Source organism: Dunckerocampus dactyliophorus, chromosome 13 (genome assembly GCF_027744805.1).
Source record: "Dunckerocampus dactyliophorus isolate RoL2022-P2 chromosome 13, RoL_Ddac_1.1, whole genome shotgun sequence".
NCBI classification, from domain to species: domain Eukaryota; kingdom Metazoa; phylum Chordata; class Actinopteri; order Syngnathiformes; family Syngnathidae; genus Dunckerocampus; species Dunckerocampus dactyliophorus.
Window position 1 is genome coordinate 3,188,535 of NC_072831.1, and position 19,982 is coordinate 3,208,516.

Here is a 19,982-nt window from a genome sequence, read left to right on the forward strand (position 1 = left end):
CAGATTTGGCTTGTTGATGCTGGTTTAAAATGTGTTAGTCCCAATAAGAAGCACACACTGCAATAACAACCCAGCAAATCATTTCCAGCACCTCCATAAATGAAAGAACTACAAATACAGAAGAACCTCGGTTAGTCTACGCCCCGGTTAGCGTGTTTTTCAGTTAAAGGGGACCTATTATACCCATTTTCGGGCCTTTGTATTGCGTTCAGGACTCATATAGAGCAGCTACACACGATAACCTGCACAGAAAGCATTCTAGATCTTCCAGACTCTGCACCTCTTCCTGTTTCCTGCCTCCTGCCCAAATGGTCTGTGTAATTTACTCCATCCCTGGCCCAGGTACGCCTCCCGCGGAGCCCACTCTACTGTGATTGGTCACACTCCCAAGCACCCCCGAAGACTTCCGGACGGCTGCCGAACCCATTTTGTCTGATTTCTTACACAACATAAAGGCAGTTAGGACACTGATAAATTGTTATTACAGCTTGCTCTTTTGACTCTTCAACAAGACCAAGTAGTGTTGGAAAGGCGTCGGACTTCAGCAACAGTTTGGCGGATAGTCCGGCTTCGTATTGGCCCATGTTCACAAAACAGTCCCATGTGGAGTGCCGTTGACAGATGAGCATATTTTTCTCTTGCTGGCCGGGAATCAGCAACTCCAACCACTTTTGCCTGATGCTTGCCTCTTTAGGCACAACCGAACAAACATTTCCTGGGAGCCATACGTGCTAACCCGCTGAACAGAGCAGAGCGGAGGAGGGCAGTCCTGCAGCATTTTCCTGGTCATGCCCATATAAGGAAGCCCAGGTTGCGTTGACATCAGTGCAGAGCCATCCAAAACTGCTTTCAGGTCTCACTTCTAAATGCGCAAACCTCATTATCTGACCCGTTGGCATCGTTTAACACGAGAATACAACATTGTAACAACATTTATCGGTCAGAAAAGAGGAAAAGCATAATAGATCTCCTTTAACATTGAAAATGTACTCCAAAATTGTGCATACATTTTCCGGTTAGCGTACAATATGGTTTGCGCCTTGTTATGTTATTAACTCATTCAATACCGAAGACGTATTTAGAAGTTTTTTTAAACCCGAAAGATCGCTCCCAAAGACATATTTATACGTCTTTTAGAGGTTTTTTTGCGCAAGAGGCAAAAAGAGGCGATGACGCAAGTGCACTATAAAAGAGGTCACTTTTCAAGCAGTTTCAAGCCATACAAACGGCCACAAGGTGGCAGAAGTGCATTTGATAAGAGCTCAGCATGGATTATTTGCATGTGTTAACATGCTCGACAGCAAGGAGGAACTGAGAGAGTGTGGAGAAGTGTAGCGTGCAGAAGGTTCTGCATTGCAGGGAAATTTTATTTCATGCACACACGTGTGCACGCACACAGTTTAGTGCGAAAATTGCAAATAGTTCCTGGTGTTATATTTGTAAATAAATTGTTGTTTTGATGTAAAAACAACCCCTTTTTTGTGTTGTTTATGTTGGTATAGTTGTTTGGATATTTGAGCTGTCACAAAAGCAAAAAATGTGTCAAAGTGAAAGTTATGCTTGAAATGTACAGTATGTTTTCACAAAAAGCTGTTTTTCTCCCTTTTCTTGTTGAGAACTGATATTTTCCTGAAACGTACCCATGTCCTACCGCTGATTACTAAAGAACGGAAAAAGGTAGAAACAAACTATGTTTTTTCCGATGAAAGACGATAGTCTAATCTTCGGTAGGTTCCATGCTATATCAATATAGCCATAGAACACAATTTTCTGTGTGCCTTGAAAAATCAGTCAAATTTGTCTAAAATGGCGGGTAATGAAGGGGTTGAATTTTGAAAAATGGCTGGGATTGAATGAGTTAATACACTGTGTCAGTCCAACTGTGTTCTAAATGTATTTTTTAATTACGTAATGCCTTAGCGTGCTAACGAAATGGCAACCCAGAAGTCAGCTATGTTGCCCGTCTATGATGTCATCAGCGGTTGACTCATAAATATTAACACAAAACACATTTTTATAGATTTACATGCAAAAAGCAATTGTAAATGCATATACATGATAAATGAAAGGGATAAATGAAGATTTAAAGCTAATTTGACCTTCATTGAAGACATGAATGTTGACAAAGACACAATGTGACAGAGAGATCAACACGGTCGCCACCTTGGTGTTTTGTAATGGGTTACGTTTGTAATTCAATAGTGTTTCTCACCTTCTTTAGCAAAATGCTGCTACTTGCAACTTTCTTTGGCTCCATTTTGGCTTATTGAGGTTAGAAACACTATTCAATTGAATCATGGCAAAACAGGAAGGTAGTGTGTGTGTGGTGTCTTGCTGCCACATGGAGTCTTCAGTGAAGGTAAAAGTAAGCTTAAATGTTCATTTATCCCTTTCATTCATCTTTTATATACATTTACAATTGTTTTATGCATGTTAAACCGTAAAAGCGTGTTTTGTGTTAACATTTTTGGCTTTCTGGAACTGGAATTTGTTGGGTTAGCGTCCATTTTGGTAAATTTCAAAATTGTCTAAATGTATGTTTTTGTGTAAAGATGAAAGCTCGGTTTTATTTATATATATTTTTTGTTCTTGCCTATGCAAGTCGTTTGAACATGGATAATCAGATTCAAAGGCTAATTTCTATGCATCTGTTTAATACTAACTATCTCTATTTTTCCCTTTCTGGACAGGATGGTGAACTACTTTTCACATTTGTGACCTGCTTCCTGGAGTCTTGGTATTGCTTTCTTATTCTATTCTCATCCAACCCTTCCTTCTCCTTGCAAGTCTTTTTCTTTGCTAGCATTTTAACGTTCATCTGGGCTGTTTTGCAGGGATCGTCATCATCCTGGGAGCACCCTTCCTCTGGAACATGAGCTCCACAAGCTTCTTCTGGACTTGTTGTGCCGTTTTGCCCCGCAAGAGCTCCTGCACTTCCTTCAGACGTCACGACATTACAGACTGGACGAGGCCATACAAGTATGAAAATAAACATCATAGATTATTTCAAGCCAACACATGTTATACAGTTAACCTTCAAATGATAATCCCCTGCTATAAAAAATATGTGTGTGTATGTGTGTGTGCTATGAGATAATAACCTAACATTACCCCTGTATGTGTAGGGATGTCCGATAATATCGGCCCATCAATATTATTGGCCCGATATTGTCATAAAAATATAATATCGGACAATATCAGTATCAGGATTTTTCCCTCTAATGAAAGCCGATAATAAACATAATTCTATGTACAGGCCTATGGGCTCCCATATGTTCCTGTAAATGATGACCTCATCAAATCGCCCCTCAAGCGTGTAAACAACCGTGGGTGGCTAATAAATAGCAAGCTAGTTTGCTCCTTCCATTCCATCCATCCATCCATTTTTTAGGCCACTTATCCTCACTAGTGGGAATGTTACAATTCCCGGAAGTAAGCGGCGGTGAAATCTGACGCAGTGAGCGCTCGATTAGGAGAGTACGGAGACATTTGTGAAAACGCTGCTTTTTCAATTTTGTATCAGTGTTGGATGACATCGACTCATACGAAAGTCCAATGTTAAGCCTTTCAAAGTCATGGATCGGCTAAAAGGACAAGATAAAAGGTATGTAGGACATAAATTCACTTTAATATCTCTCTGCAGATGAAATTTTGTTAAAATCAGATGGCGCAAAATATGTTCATTTCGGCCCGGAATTACTGTGTACTTGCAGGTTGTAGTGTGGCGTGGAAACGAATACAGCATGCTGCTGCACTAAGAGTGCTAGGCCTACATGAAAATTACGACACTTGATTTTCTTCCCTGGACTTTTGATGATGAAAAAAAAAAAAGGAAAAGGCTACTCTGTTGACTTTTAAAACAAATGTTACAGCCTAAGCCTAATCGCAAGTATTTCTCCGATGTTGTACAATGTTGTTTACAGCCACGATGAGAAGCTAATTGCTGATGCTGTATCCATTAGCTTCACAACAGAAATGTGTCACTTCCAGAACAGGAGATAAGTGATGTTCCACATATCTGTATTGGTAACGGCTGATATCGGTATCGGAAATTCAGAGTTCGACAATATCGACATATTGGATACTGGCAAAAAAGCCAATATCGGACATCCTTAATTACAATTTTTTTAAATTACCACCATACGAGTACAATAAGGACTGCATTTTATTTATTTGCAAATAATTCACTTATTTTTGTTATTTATTTTAAATACACGGCCTACTGGTTAGCATGTTGGCCACACAGTCAGGAGATCTGGAAGATCTGGGTCCGAATCTCCGTAGGACATCACTTTGTGGGGGGGGGGTCTGTGGGTGCTCCGTTATCCACCCACATTCCAAAAACATGCATGTTAGGGCCCTGTCACACCTTGACGATTTAGGCAGCGCATGCCTGACGTGATCATTTTGATGGCATACGTTGAACTGCCGACAATTTTTTTTTTCAATTTTGGCCGTATACATAGCGTATTCATAATGAGGTCGACGTAAACAGGACGTATTAGTAACTTATATAGAATGTTTCCCTAACTTATAGACAACTTAAATATCAACGAATGCGTAGCGTGTTGCCGGTGTTGACAATTTATGCCCAACGCCTGTCACACCTTGACGATTTAGCCAGCTTACGCCAACGTATGAAAAAATTGGCCAATACGCTGGCGTACGTCCAATAAGTTATGGGTAAGTTTTGTATAAGTTAAGAGCACGCTGAAGCACGCCGGCATACGTCATAGTACGTCCAAGTCGTCCAAAATTTTGTGCATGCACGTATGTCAACGTATGATTCATACGTCCCGCATCCGTGGACAATAGGTTATGCGATCGTTGACGCCCGTTCACACACGTTATTTGTAAGTTACGTACAAGTCGTAATACGTCAACATACCTTGAGACAGAACTGTCTTCTTGGCGAGGGGAGATGGAGCCTGTTGTTGTTGTATTTGCAGGTAAGTTTGCAGCTTGACCAGTAGAGGGCGCTGTGACACTGTGACACTCATAATCTCATACAGACCCAAGCCATGAATGGAGTTTTGAAGACTTTGTATGAGAAAAAGGATGGCAAGGATTATTATGACTTATTTGTTATTATTATATTATGTAGCCGCAAGAGGACACAACACAGTGTCTTATTGTGGCGGTCCCAGGCCCGGATAAATACAGAGGGTTGTGTCAGGAAGGGCATCCGACGTAAAACTTTTGCCAAATCAAACATGCGAATCAAACTTATGACTTCCATACCGGATCGGTCGAGGCCCAGGTTAACAACGCCCGCCATCGGTGCTGTTGACCTACAGGGTGCCGGTGGAAATTGGACTACTGTTGGTCGAAGAAGGAGAGGAGGAAAGTGTGTCCGTAGAAAGAGAGAGAGGAGGAACGCCAAGAGTATAGGACTGAGAGTAGGAACGTTGAATGTTGGAACTATGACAGGAAAAGGTAGAGAGTTGGTTGACATGATGCAGAGAAGGAAGGTTGACATACTGTGTGTCCAGGAGACCAGGTGGAAAGGTAGCAAGGCTAGAAGTTTAGGAGCAGGGTTCAAGTTGTTCTATCATGGTGTAGATAGGAAGAGAAATGGAGTAGGAGTTATCTTGAAGGAGGAGTTTGTTAGGAACGTCCTGGAGGTAAAAAGAGTGTCAGATAGAGTGATGAGTCTGAAGCTAGAAATGGAAGGTGTGATGGTCAATGTTGTTAGTGGGTATGCTCCACAGGTAGGATGTGAGCTGCAGGAGAAGGAGAAATTCTGGTTGGACTTGGATGAAGTGATGCAGAGCATACCTAGAAGAGAGAGAGTTGTCATTGGTGCAGACTTCAATGGACATGTTGGTGCAGGAAACAGAGGTGATGAGGAGGCCATGGGCAGGTTTGGTATCCAGGAGAGGAATGCAGAAGGACAGATGGTGGTTGACTTTGCAAAAAGGATGGAAATGGCTATAGTGAATACTTTCTTCCAGAAGAGGCAGTAACATAGGCTGACCTCTAAGAGTGGAGGTAGGAGCACACAGGTAGACTACATCTTGTGTAGATGCTGTCATCTGAAGGAGATCAGTGACTGTAAAGTAGTGGTACGCCATAGTGTAGCCAAACAGCATAGGATGGTGGTGTGGAGGATGACTCTGGTGGGGAGGAAGATGAAGAGGACAAAGACAGAGCAGAGGACCAAATGGTGGAAGCTGAAAAAGGAAGAGTGTTGCATGACTTTTAGGAAGGAGTTAAGACAGGCTGAGTGGTCAGGAAGTGCTTCCAGATGACTGGACAACTACAGCTAATGTGATCAGGGAGACTTGGTGTGGCATCTGGAAGGAAAGTAGACAAGGAGACTTGGTGGTGGAATGAGGAGGTACAGGAGTGTATACAGAGAAAGAGGTTAGCTAAGAAGAAGTGGGACACTGAGAGGACTGAGGAGAGTAGACAGGAGTACAGGGAGATGCAGCGTAAGGTGAAAGTAGAGGAAGCAAAGGCCAAGCAAGGCGCTTATGATGACTTGTATGGTAGGTTGGATAGTAAGGAGGGAGAGACTGATCTATACAGGTTGGCAAGACAGAGAGACAGAGATGGGAAGGACGTGCAGCAGGTTAGGGTGATTAAGGATAGGGATGGAAGTCTATTGACAAGTGCCAGTAGTGTGATGGGAAGATGGAAAGAATACTTTGAAGAGCTGATGAACGTGGAAAATGAGAGAGAACAAAGACGAGAAGAGGTGACTTTTGTGGACCAGGAAGTAGCAAAGATTAGTCAGGATGAAGTGAGGAGGACCTTGAAGAGCATGAAGAGTGGAAAGGCCGTCGGTCTTGATGATATACCTGTAGAGGTTTGGAAGTGTCTAGGAGAGGTGGCAGCAGAGTTTCTGACTGGGTTGTTCAACAGGATCTTAGATCATGAAAAGATGCCTGAGGAATGGAGGAGAAGTGTGCTGGTGGCCATTTTGAAGAACAAGGGAGATGTGCAGAGCTGTGGCAACTACAGAGGAATAAAGCTGATGAGCCATACAATGAAGTTATGGGAAAGAGTAGTTGAAGCTAGACTAAGGGCAGAAGTGAGCATTTGTGAGCGGCAGTATGGTTTCATGCCAAAAAAAGAGTACTACAGAGGCAGTATTTGCTTTGAGGATGTTGATAGAGAAGTACAGAGAAGGCCAGATGGAGCTGCATTGTGTTTTTGTAGATGTGGAGAAAGCTTATGACAGGGTGACCAGAGAGGAACTGTGCTATTGTATGAGGAAGTCTGGAGTGGCAGAGAAGTATGTTAGAGCGGTGCAGGACATGTATGAGGACTGGAAGAGGTGTGCTGTAGGTGTGCTGTAGGTGTGACAGAGGAGTTCAAGGTGGAGGTGGGACTGCATCAGGGATCAGCTCTGAGCCCCTTCTTGGTCGCTATGGTGATCGACAGACTGACAGACAAGGTTAGACAGGAATCTCCATGGGCTATGATGTTTGCAGATGACATTGTGATCTGCAGTGAGAGCAGGGAACAGGTGGAGGAGAAGCTAGAGAGGTGGAGGTTTGCCCTGGAAAGGAGAGGAATGAAGGTTAGCTGCAGTAAGACAAAGTACATGTGTGTGAATGAGAGGGACCCAAGTGGAAGAATGAGCTTACAGGGAGAAGAGATCAAGAAGGTGGAGGATTGTAAGTACTTAGGGTCAACAGTCCAGAGCGAAGGAGAGTGTGGAAAAGAGGTGAAGAAGCTGAGGTTCTCTCTGGGAGTGACCAGGAAGGATAGCATCAGGAATGAGTACATCATAGGACAGCACATGTTAGAGGTTTTGGAGATAAAGTCAGAGAGGTCAGACTGAGATGGTTTGGACATGTCCAGAGGAGAGATAGGGGATATATAGGTAGAAGGATGCTGAGTTTGGAACTGCCAGGCAGGAGGCCTAGAGGAAGACCAAAGAGGAGGTTTATGGATGTAGTGAAAGAGGACATGAAGGTCGTTGGTGTGAGAGAAGAGGATGCAGAAGACAGGCTTAGATGGAGGCAATTGATTGGCTGTGGCGACCCCTGAAGGGAAAAGCTGAAAGGAGAAGAAGATTTGTTATTATTATTGTTGTTCTTGTTGCTATTATTATTGTTATCATTATTATTATTATGATTATTATTATTATTATTATGACTGGGTAGTTTGTTGCCTTCTAATACTTGCAACTAACCAAGCAGTTTTGGACTAATGCGGGTGGGACGGCATTGGAGCAGCCATTTTCAGCTTGCAGCTTTCAGTAACAATAGTATCAAAACACTTCTACTTCACGCTGTTTTTTGTTTTTTTATTGTTTATTCTTTAAGGCATTTTGCTTTGAAGCAAAGTGAACCGTCTAACTTTCGTCATTTGAACCTCGCTCTGTCTGTTTAGATGACTGAGAAGTACCACCACAGTGAGGCTACAGGCTATCTACTGGAGAAGAAGGGAGACTTTTATGGAGCATATACAGTTTTGTTAGAGGTAAGAAAAACATAACCTGGAAGAAATAGCTGTCAAACAGTAAAAGAACAATCCCTTTGTGTGTGGAGTATGTAGAATAAAGTGTGAATTTGCACATATATATATATATATATATACACACACACACACACACACACACACTGCTCAAAAAAATTAAAGGAACACTTCAAAATCACATCAGATCTAAACTGGGGGAAAAATGATGTTGAATATGTTTCCTGATAATAAGTGGGTGATGTCTAAGTAACAAAATGATGCCACATCATTTGATAGAAATGAAAATGATCACCCTATAGAGGGGGGAAATCAAAGACACCCCAAAAATGAAAGTGAAAAAATGATGCAGAACACTGGTCCATTTAGCTAAAATGTCATTGTAGCAACTCAAAATGATTCTCAGTAGTTTGTGTGGCCCCCACGTGCTTGTACGCATGCCTGACAACGTGGGGGCATGCTCCTAATGAGACTACGGATGGTGTCCTGGGGGATCTCCTCCCAGATCTGGACCAGGGCATCACTGCGGTACCTGGACGCATGGAGGAGATTCCAGGAGACAGGTTGTTACTCCAAGAGAGCTGGACAGGGCCGTAGAAGGTCCTTCAACCCTCAGCAGGATCGGTATCTGCTCCTTTGTGCAAGGAGGAACAGGATGAGCACTGCCAGAGCCCTACAAAATGACCTCCAGCAGGCCACTGGTGTGGATGTTTCTGACCAAACAATCAGAAACAGGCTCCATGAGGGTGGCCTGAGGGCCCGACATCCTGTAGTGGGCCCTGTGCTCACTGCCCAGCACTGTAGAGCTCGATTGGCATTTGCCATAGACCACCAGAATTGGCAACTACACCACTGGTGCCCTGTGCTCTTCACTGATGAGAGCAAGTTCAACCTGAGCACATGCGACAGACGTGAAAGGGTCTGGAGATGCCGTGGAGAACGTTATGCTGCCTGCAGCATCATTCAGCATGACCGGTTTGGTGGTGGGTCAGTGATGGTCTGGGGAGGCATATCCCTGGAAGGACGTACAGACCTCTACAGGTTAGATAACGGCACCCTGACTGCTATTAGGTATCGGGATGAAATCCTTGGACCCATTGTCAGAACCTACGCTGGTGCAGTGGGACCTGGGTTCCTCCTGGTCCACGACAATGCCCGACGTCATGTGGATAGTGTATGCAGGTAGTTCCTGGAGGATGAAGGAATTGATACCATTGACTGGCCCCCACGTTCACCTGACCTAAACCCAATAGAACACCTCTGGGACATTATATTTAGGTCCATCCGGCGCCGCCAGGTTGCTCCTCAGACTGTCCAGGAGCTCATGGATGCCCTGGTCCAGATCTGGGAGGAGATCCCCCAGGACACCATCCGTAGTGTCATTAGGAGCATGCCCCCACGTTGTCAGGCATGCGTACAAGCACGTGGGGGCCACACAAACTACTGAGAATCATTTTGAGTTGCTACAATGACATTTTAGCCAAATGGACCAGTGTGCTGCATCATTTTTTCACTTTCATTTTTGGGGTGTCTTTGATTTCCCCCCTCTATAGGGTGATCATTTTCATTTCTATCAAATGATGTGGCATCATTTTGTTACTAATACATCACCCACTTATTATCAGGAAACATATTCAAGATCATTTTTCCCCCAGTTTTAATTTTTTTGAGCAGTATATTTTATGGTGTGATGTCAACATGAAATTGTTACTACAGTCGTCCCACAAGTTGTACATTAAAATCGCAAACGAATGCCCTTATTCTCTGTCACTTCTCCCCCTCCCCATTAACTGACACTTTCTTCTTCTCATGTTATGCTTAGGCATTAAAAGTGAAACTCTCTACGCTGACTGCCGACACCAACAGAGGGCAGAGTGAAGATGAGGAAGGCAATGAGTCGGCTGCATTGGGCAGAGTACAGCGTTCGTTGAATGACCTCATTGCTTTGGGTCATCGCAGCTCTCAGAAACTCCAGCAGCCACAAATAAAGGTCAGTTTTCTTCACATCACAGCCATTTTTCACAAGACAACCCCTTCAGTAGCCATTTTAGACCATTTTGACTGATCTTTCAAAACACACAGAATACTCTGTGTTCTATGGCTATATAGACGTGGAGCCTACCAAAAGAAAGATTTGACTTAGATTTCATCGGGAAAAAAAAGTTTGTTTCTACCTTTTTCCATTCTTTAGCAATCAGCAGTAGAACATAGGTAAGTTTGCTTTTGTGGCAGCTCAATTATCTGAACAACTTTACCAACATAACACAAAAAATGGGTTGTTTTACATCGATTTATTAACAAATGTAACACCATGAGCTATTTATTTATAATTGTTACATTTGGAACTGAACTATGTGTGCGCATGTGTGCGCACGCGTGTATGCGTGTGCGTGTGCTAAAAATTCCCTATGTGTAACCTTCTGCATGCTACACGCCTCCACGCTCTCTAACGTCCTACTTCCTGTCATGTATGATGTGTGATTTGGCCATTAACATGAGCCTTGCCGAGCACTTATCGAATGCTCTTCTGCCACCTTGTGGCCGGTTTTAAGGCTTGAAGTTCATCATCACCTCTTTTTGCCTCTTGGGCAAAAAAATGTAAAAGATGTGTAAATATGTTGTTGGGATGGGCCGTTCAGGATTATAAAAACATATAAATACGTCTTTGGTATTGTGCCATTTTGCGACTTGTGGTTCCCCAAATCCCCACATTTTAGTGATTGTGGAGAACGTAGTTATGTGTACCAACTACGTTTGTTTGTCGCACAACTTAGCTGCCGATTGGGGTGGGGTATACATATTCTGCTCACGTGCGAGACCTAGGTCACTTCCTCCACTCGCAATTTTTTACAACAGACCTTCTAAGACATAGCAACAGTGACATAGCCAAGAGAGCAAAAAACAAATAGACATTGATAAATACAAATAAAGATACAATAAAGCATATAAAAGAAGGCCGTAGGCACCAATGCAGCTTTTTATACCGAAGTTTCCATGTGAAAACGGCCGTACGGGCAACACACGACCGACTTACTCGACAGGCATGGAGCATGTAAGAAATATCTGAATGTGTCTTGGCTGCACTTACGTATGTGTGGTGCACGTGTGGCGCACGCCACACATACGGAGTCCGCAAGTGCAACTCACAAATAACATTGACATTTTGCCCAAACCTGACACCAACACGTACGAAAGACACACCTTGGCCTTATGGACGCCACACAAAGACGTGCCAAGTGCGTTGGTTTGTCTTGCAACCTGAAAAAAAATGCAAGCGCTCGTAGAGTTGTTTGACATGACAAAGAACCCCTGCAGCCCGTCTACAGCTCCAACATCACCACGTCACACGGACACCTTCTGTGCTTTTCGTGCGTGTTTTTTTTTCACGTAGTCTGGCCATAGGAGCTCGTACGACCGGTTGTGGCCTAGCATGTCTCGTTGTGATTGATGCATTTAGTGTGACTTCAGGCTAGCAGTGTCAGAATAGTTTCCTGTGGCTGTCCTATTCGCCGTGGAAAAAAATGAAATGATCAGCGCTGAGTTGTGTCAAGCTCAGTATTGCGGTGGAAAAGGGTCTGTGTTTTGTTGCTGTTTAACAACAAAGCCACAAACTGTCTTGTTTGTTTTTGTGTTTTTTTCTACTTTTTCCAGGAACTCTGGTTTTCATTATTGGAGACATTGATGGCACCTCAAAGACAAACGACAGCGAAACACATATCTGAAGGTAATCAAGCACACATAACCAGTAGATGTATTGCTGTTGCTGAGTACTATTGTGATCAGGTACTGTATGTCTCTAAAAACGGTTTTGACTGTGACCTTCACTCAGAGCCTTTTATTGTTACTAACTCAATCATACACATTGGGTGACGTCAATTGCAGGGTATTGTCCATGAAATGCTATTAGCCATGCATAACAACACAAAAGGCCTGCTAGTCCAACTCATTTTACCTTCAACTCAAACGGATGGCTCTCATTTCCACCAGCAATTGTCAAAAGCTCAAAGAGCAGAAAAAATGTAGTATTTGACCTCGCGGATGTGAGTCGGCAGTTCCAAGTCCGAGGCCATGCTTTCAGTAGCGCTGAAAACAATGCTTTTGTGTATTTTCCAGTGTTAAAGGAGCTGACAATGAGAGTTTTCAACAGTATGAGTAGCTTTATTTCCCTGCCTGCCATCATCCAGCTGGTACTGCAGGTGTGTATCTGTTTTTTGCTTTTCAACTTGATGTATTTATAGATGAAACAAAAGAAGATAAAATGCTATAGCTACTGAAATGTGTCGTTCTGGTGTCACGCTATTGGCTGATTTGCTTTTTACATGTCTGACATGATAGATGAAATACACAGTACATGCTGAAAGATGTTTTTCTTTACAGTGCTTGTAACATGTACAGTACATATGCCTTCTCCCAGATAATTCATACAGTCTGTCAAACATTTTGAACATTTCCCAAAATGTTACATTTCTTTTGCAATGTAGCAAGCGACAGCAACTGACTGTCGGGACGAAGCCTCCGTTTTAGGTGTGCATACAAGTCGTCTGTATTTCCCTGCTTCCTCGTCACTACTTTCGAACAAATGCGGCATCTCGTTCGTGTGTGTTCATGCTCGCCTTGTTCATTCTGTTTGAAACAGAAATATTCCCACACGGGGGATGTGGCACTATCGCTTTTGTGCTGTCATTCATGTTGGCGTACGCTGGTTCACGAGGCTAATTTGCTTCTAGCCAAGGTAGCCCCGCCTCCACGGACAGGGACTCTCTCAGTTCATTCCACTGTAACAGCAACGCGCACAGACAGCTGCAAACAGCTTTCGTCCAGCCTGAAAGAGAGATGAGGTGTACAAACACGAATCCATACACATGTCGATTTATTGACGCCGGCAAAATCGACGTCTGTTTTTTTTTGTTTTTTTTTTATTGTTCGATTAACCTATTAGGGCCGCACGGTGGTCTACTGGTTAGCGCGTTGGCCAACACAGGAACAGTCTGGAGATGGGGAAGACCTGGGTTCGATTCTCCCTTGGGCATCTCTGTGTGGAGTTTGCTTGTTCTCCCCGTGTGTGCGTGGGTTTTCTGGGTACTCCGGCTTCCTCCCACATTCCCAAAAACATGCATGTGAGGTTAATTGGCGACTCTAAATTGTCCGTGAGTGTGAATGAGTGTTTGTCTATATGTGCCCTGCCATTGGCTGGCCACCAGTCCAGGGTGTACCCCGCCTGTTGCCCGAAGTCAGCTGGGATAGGCTCCAGCATGCCCCCGCGACCCTAATGAGGAGAAGCGGTATCGAAAATGGATGGATGGATTAATCTATTATTGTGACAGGCCTAAAAGTTGCCATTCTAGACAAACCTGAAATTTTGTTATGTATATAATTATGGCTAGCATTTGACCACCACTGTGTGTCCTACAGGACCCCCTTTATGGAGAAGGACAAGTTGCAGAGTTCCATGGTCTTCTTCTTGGGATGCTTGACACATTCAACTATGAACAGGTACAATAGAACTGTGTGTCACGGCCATATGACGTTAGCTCAGTGCAAGTCGTGAGGCTAAAAGTAATCCCTCGCTCATGGTGGTTAATTGGTTCCAGACCCGACAGTGAACAGTAGGATTCCTTATTTATAAATTGAATATTTTCCTAGTTAGCGCATAGAAAACCTGTTTACCACCTTCTAAATAAATAACACCCCTTTGCACTCCTATTACCCAATATAGTAAACATAAGAGAAGAGAAGTAAGATATAAATAAGACCTGTGCTTGCGTGTATTGCTATAAATGGGGGGTGGACAGGAAGTGACATCGGGTGTTCAGGGTTAAGTTTCGGCATGGGTTACGGCTGCAATAGTTACCCGTGTTTTTAGTAGGTATTATTAGCTATATTGTTTTATTAGGGATTATTGTGCCTGTTGCGACCTCATTTAAAGCTGCAATAAAAGCCTGTTGTTCCGCCGATCAAGTCTGGTGCTTGTGTGTCTCACACCCAACAACAAATGGATGTCATTTTTAGAGCAGTTTTAAGCCATAAAAACAACAGTAGATAAGTAGACAAATAACCTGGGTCTCTTGGAGAGAGCCACGTACCAGGGCTTTGAAGCTAAACATATCATTTTCTTTCTCTTTTCTCATCAATATTTGTTCCCGCTTGTGGCTCCACATCCACCTCTGCGTTTCCTATCGAACAGGACATGTGCATGTTAATCATGCGCCAAAAAATAGCAACGTTAAAGGAAATTTCAGGCGTTAACTTTGACAGCCCGAATATAAAAGCATAAAACCTTGTTGGAGGTGTTTTAATAGCAGCCTTTCTAGGCGGAATAGGTGTGTCCCATTGCTTGCATTAATTACCTGCCTCTTTTTTTTTAGCTGTTCTCATAGCTTTAGAGCGCACAGAAAAGAGAAAGGTGTGTGTTCATGTCTCACACAAGGGTTGTGGATGACGGGCAAGGTGTCAGGTAGTGAGGTTTAACAAACATACGATGGCAACATGCACACTGCACCTGTGTTTGCTTATTGTGTTGTTGGAAGTCAAATTAAAAAGTATTCAAACTTGTAAAAGTTAATGAACTGTGTTATGTTTTGCGGGCTATCCAGACTGTTTTTCTTTAGGGTGCGGGGGGGCGTTTTTGATAGTAACGGTTGCCGACCCTTTGAAGAAAAATCCCTGCACTTTCATAAAAATAGGGAAAAGCTAAATCACTGCTAACTGCCTGGTCTCATGAACCTGCACAAATCCTAACCTCGTCTGCACGCCATCAACACCTTCAAACTTGAATAAAGGTCGGCCACGTGTGTCGTATTACTCTCAGTTGGACTTGTTTATGCTGTATGAGATTGAAACCATAGATCTGTACTACATGAATGAAAAGTACAGAACATTTATCAATACAGTCATTTGTGGTTTGTATTGTAGACATTGTTTGAAACAACCACTCGTCTGTTGAATCACGACCTCCACTGGTCGCTGGCTCATCTGCGCACGGCTGTGACAAAGGGACTCCACCCAAGACAAGACTACTGTCACATCTGCATACAGCAGTACAAGAGATGGCAGAACCCAACAGAAGAGATCATCATATTCAGGTACGGCTAGAGAACATATTCATATACTGCAATCCCTTGTTTATGGTGCTTAGTTGGTTCCAGACCCAACAGTGGTCATGAAGTTCTGTGAACTAGGATTCCTTATTTCTAAATAGTTAGAGCATAGAAAACGTATTGAGTGTGTGTTGCTATAAATGTGATCTGGTGATAGGGGAACTGAGTGTGGGGTGGACAGGAAGTGTGGGGGTTCAGAGATGAGTTTTATCTTGATATGGGTTACGGCCACAACAGTAGCCCGAGTTTCTATGACTTCTTTTCATTAGGCATTATTGTGCCTGTTGTGAGATCATTCAAAGCTGCAATAAAAGCTTGGTGTTCCGCCCATCAAGTCTGCTGCTTGTGTGTCTCACCCAACATTACAGTAACATTACTGACACCTAGTGGCCAGTGTACAATACATATCATCACAGCGTCTTTGAATGCATCGTCTGAATGCCTTATAATTGTATTTCACGTCATTTAGATATTTTTATGCTTGGAAATGCTTCATTTAGGCAAAACATTTGCTTCAATATGCATATATTTTGACTAATAATGGATTGTATTTGACCATGAAACAGTATATAAAATAATGATTTTTTCTTTTTTTTTAAACGGGATATACTGAAGCCCTGAAAGCACATTCTCAGTTACAAATGCACGCACATATATGCACGTGCATATACATGCATTCATGCATACGTATAGACATGCACACGTATACACACTCACAGTACGTATGTACTTGCCCACATAACTCGTATGATATTGTCGTGTTGTTATTTTATAATAGTGATGTTGATGTTGGCAATAAGAATACTAACAGTTATTTTTAATATTTTTATTGTTATGGGTAATATTTGTATTGTTAGTATTTGTATTTGTTGTTGTATTGACTCCCCTCGTTTCCTTTCCTCTTCTTCTCTATCCTCTCCTGCGCCGCTCCAGACGCTGCAAATTTGCATCACAATAAAACATCAAACAAAGATCAATACAAACTATCTAACAGGAGAAGAGTATCTTACACTTTTCCCTGGCAGAACAAATTTGTTTTGCATGTAAGGGCATCTAGATCAACAATACAATTTGCCCTATTGACTGGACAGGACACGTTTAAAAAAAAAAAAAAAAAAAAAAAAAAAAAAAAAAAAAAAAAGACTAGATGATTGCAATGTCTGAAGACATTGCGTGTGAATGCCAAGGCCTAATGAGATGGGGTGAAAACAAAACTCAGCAAAAAAGGAATAATAAAAGGAAAAAAACAACCTAATTATATGTGATGTATAAGAGTATTCAAGACTATGACATCTTGAAAGACAATATATGTATGATGTATGTTAAACGTATTAGGTTAAATGGATGTTACATGTTATAGGTAGCCGTAATGTCTGGATTGTGCTGAGCGATTTGATGTTGGAATTGTTGAAGTACTTGATTAATTAAGATCAAAGGAATATCCTTAAGTGAATTAGTTTTCTGGAAAAATAGGCATTTTGGGAAAAAATTCTAATTTTTAAATGTGAAAAATAGATATCCCTAATTGTGAAAAATGTTACAGTATTGGAGGAACAAAGATCAAAGGAAATTACAGTAATTAAGATCAATGGAAAAGTTGTCATTTTTGGGATGTTAGTTTGAAGCCCTGGATGTGTGGAATGTTTTCATGCTGGAAGTTTGAAAAATGACCCATTCATTTTCAATGGGAAAAATCCTGTGGAATTTGGGGATTTTTGGAAAATCTGGGATTTTTTTTAAAAAACTGAAATGGTCGCATAGGATTCCCGAACGAGCTGAACAATTTGATGCTTGAATGGTGAGAATCGGTGAAAAAATGAAGGAGGAGTTAGCGGACAAAAAACGGCGGAACAAATAAAAAAAATCGTGGAGAAACTCGTATTCCATTCCATTTTTTTTCCATTCCATTTTCCTCCGCTTATCCGGATGCGGGTCGCGGGGGCAGCAGTCTTAGGAGGGAAGCCCAGACTTCCCGGCCCAGACTTCTTCTCGTATGGCATTCACACAATAATAAGTCCTTGCTAAGTGATTACCGATGTCTCTTTGTGTGTTTCTTGTCAGTTGTGGTCACCCATACCATGTCCAGTGCCTGCAGCAGCACGACTGCGGGCTGAGCCATGCTTCAGAGCAGCAACAGCAGTGGAGTTGCTATAAGTGTTCTACCAGTCATAGTGGAAGTAGCAGACAGTATATCACAGCGAAGAAAACCCGCAGCACATCTCTTGCACAGGTTTGTCCACACCGCAAGCCCTTTGCAATATAACATTCTCTGGATGATTTATTTTATGTTTGTTTGTTTTTCTTTTAGACTCGTCTTTCATTGGTGCAACACGATGAAGATCGTAGAAAGAAGGTAAAAGTGTATAAAATCTTTTAGCAGACGTCTTTTAGAAAGAAGTCATTTAAAACTCATCAAAAACATACTACAGGAGGTGCTCGGGTTACGTGCCAGTTGTGTTCCTGTGACGCAGATGTAGGTCATGCTTAGCATGAGTCAGAACTTACACCTAATTGAACTCCTAAGTCACTCACACTGTAAACACAACACATGAAGGACACATCATATACAGTCACAAAACCATGACATGCAAGATTTACAAAAAACATAAAAAAATATAGAACTTACTTTTACTTTTATCGTACTTTTATCTCTGTCACTGGAAGGGGCGTTGCAAAGGAGGGAGACACAGGCTTAGGTTGAAAAAAAATTCACATCCACACTGTGCCAGAGACGGGAGGGGTTCACTGGGTGAAAAGGATGTAATACACAAGGCACACCTACGTGTGGCGCTGTAAACAGACACGCAGACGGAACCACGTGACACACTAAACCATAGAAGAAGAAAGAAGTCCTTCAGACTTACGATGAAGTGGAATTACTTCTACGAGTCAATTTGGAGAAAAAGACAACAAAATATCAGGACAATGTTGACTAGGGTGAGTCACGTCTGTCCAGCTTTTCAGATATTATGTTGGCTTGTCATCAAAGCTTACTTCTGGTCACCTGACAGCAACCGGTCTGTGACGTCATCGTTTCTGAACATGAACACGACAAGCCGGCATTTTCAGATTTTCCCACACTGGAAGCCGTTTCCAAAAAATACCGTTTCAGGGCAACCAGAACGCTGTTTCGGTGTGGATGAGAGGATGAAACCATAAAATACTTTGCCATTTTGACCTGAAAATGTTTCCTTGTGGATAGCCCCGTAATGGGAGGAAGTCCACTACACTGCTTAGTTCTCACTGTCCACTTCATAGGAGCAGATCCTTTCACATGTTCAGATGCCATCTTTATCCTTCATGATAGTTGTGGCATTGGAGCAGCTTGGACCGGCCATGCAGCCACTTTCTGAGCATTTTTAATTCCACTTAGCTTTCCTTTTCGTTGACGCACTGTTTGACTGTAGTTGGATGCTCATTCAGTTGTTTAATTTTATAGGAAGAAAAGCAGATGACAGACATGACACAAACCTAAAGTCATTTCAAATGGCAACTTTCTGGCTTCAAGAAACACTAAAAGAAACTATGGAAGAAAAGTAACAGTTACTTTTTTAGCTCAAGCAGAGAGAAAACATTTTGGAATCACTCAATTCTGAGGAAAAAAATGATTAAATTACCCTGTAAAGTTTCATTCTGTTAAGAGCTGACTAGAATTTAACAATAGAAGTACTGTAGAATTAAACAATGGACGCATTGTCACTTGAATTTTGCACAGAAAGGTTGCTTGGCAACCTTATCAAACCTGCTACAGTTTTTACACTAGGAAGCACACACACATACCCTTGACTGACACAAGGTGGCGCCAATTAGATGTAGACATATAGCCACACACCACTCATCCACTTGGGGAACTCAAGAACAGCACAACAGAACAGGCATTTTGTAGTTGGAGGCTTCTTCCTTGTCCCATGGGATGGGCTGGAGTCCAGCACTGAGCTTTGTGACATCTTCCAGACAATTACTTCATTCAAGATTGACCGACTGATCTCTTCTCGGGATAAACGAACTCCAGCGTTTCAACTCTGCATCAGATTAGATATGCTAGCTAGTCTGCAGTTAAAAAGGAATGATCACACCTTGGAGAGCTGTTGCACGGAGTGGACTGACATGAATCATGGCTCCAACACAAAGGAGAGGATTATCAAAGAAGGTTCAATAAGATTCAAGAAGGTCAGTCGTCATGCAATGTTGCAAAGATGCTGCGTCTAAAATCTGGAAGTACAAGCGACATGGGAAGGTTGTTAAAGGCGAGCATACTCGAGAGGTAACGCTACGTATTGGAGCTGCCGCCACTGCTGCTGTGTTTTTGTTTTTGAGTTTGTAAAAGTTAACGCTAGGTGTAGCGTTCCTTTCTATGTTGCTATGAGAAATCAATGCACCCAGGAAGGAAGTTCCCAAAATACTGTAAGTATTCCATGTTATCATGAATGTACCTGTTACTACATGCTCACAGCA

General features: G+C 42.4%; 1 protein-coding gene across 2 annotated transcripts in view; it reads left to right on the forward strand.

Moving 5' to 3' along the window:
* vps8 (VPS8 subunit of CORVET complex) overlaps positions 1 to 19,982 on the forward strand; it is a 78,858-nt gene that overhangs the window by 54,301 nt on the left and 4,575 nt on the right. For both annotated transcript variants that reach the window (XM_054796028.1, XM_054796029.1), the window contains 10 exons: positions 2,691 to 2,737; positions 2,835 to 2,979; positions 8,347 to 8,436; positions 10,253 to 10,420; positions 12,082 to 12,154; positions 12,544 to 12,626; positions 13,843 to 13,923; positions 15,343 to 15,512; positions 17,589 to 17,757; positions 17,836 to 17,880. In XM_054796028.1, coding sequence (XP_054652003.1) covers positions 2,691 to 2,737; positions 2,835 to 2,979; positions 8,347 to 8,436; positions 10,253 to 10,420; positions 12,082 to 12,154; positions 12,544 to 12,626; positions 13,843 to 13,923; positions 15,343 to 15,512; positions 17,589 to 17,757; positions 17,836 to 17,880 — 1,071 coding nt within the window. The remainder of the gene's footprint in view (positions 1 to 2,690; positions 2,738 to 2,834; positions 2,980 to 8,346; positions 8,437 to 10,252; positions 10,421 to 12,081; positions 12,155 to 12,543; positions 12,627 to 13,842; positions 13,924 to 15,342; positions 15,513 to 17,588; positions 17,758 to 17,835; positions 17,881 to 19,982) is intronic.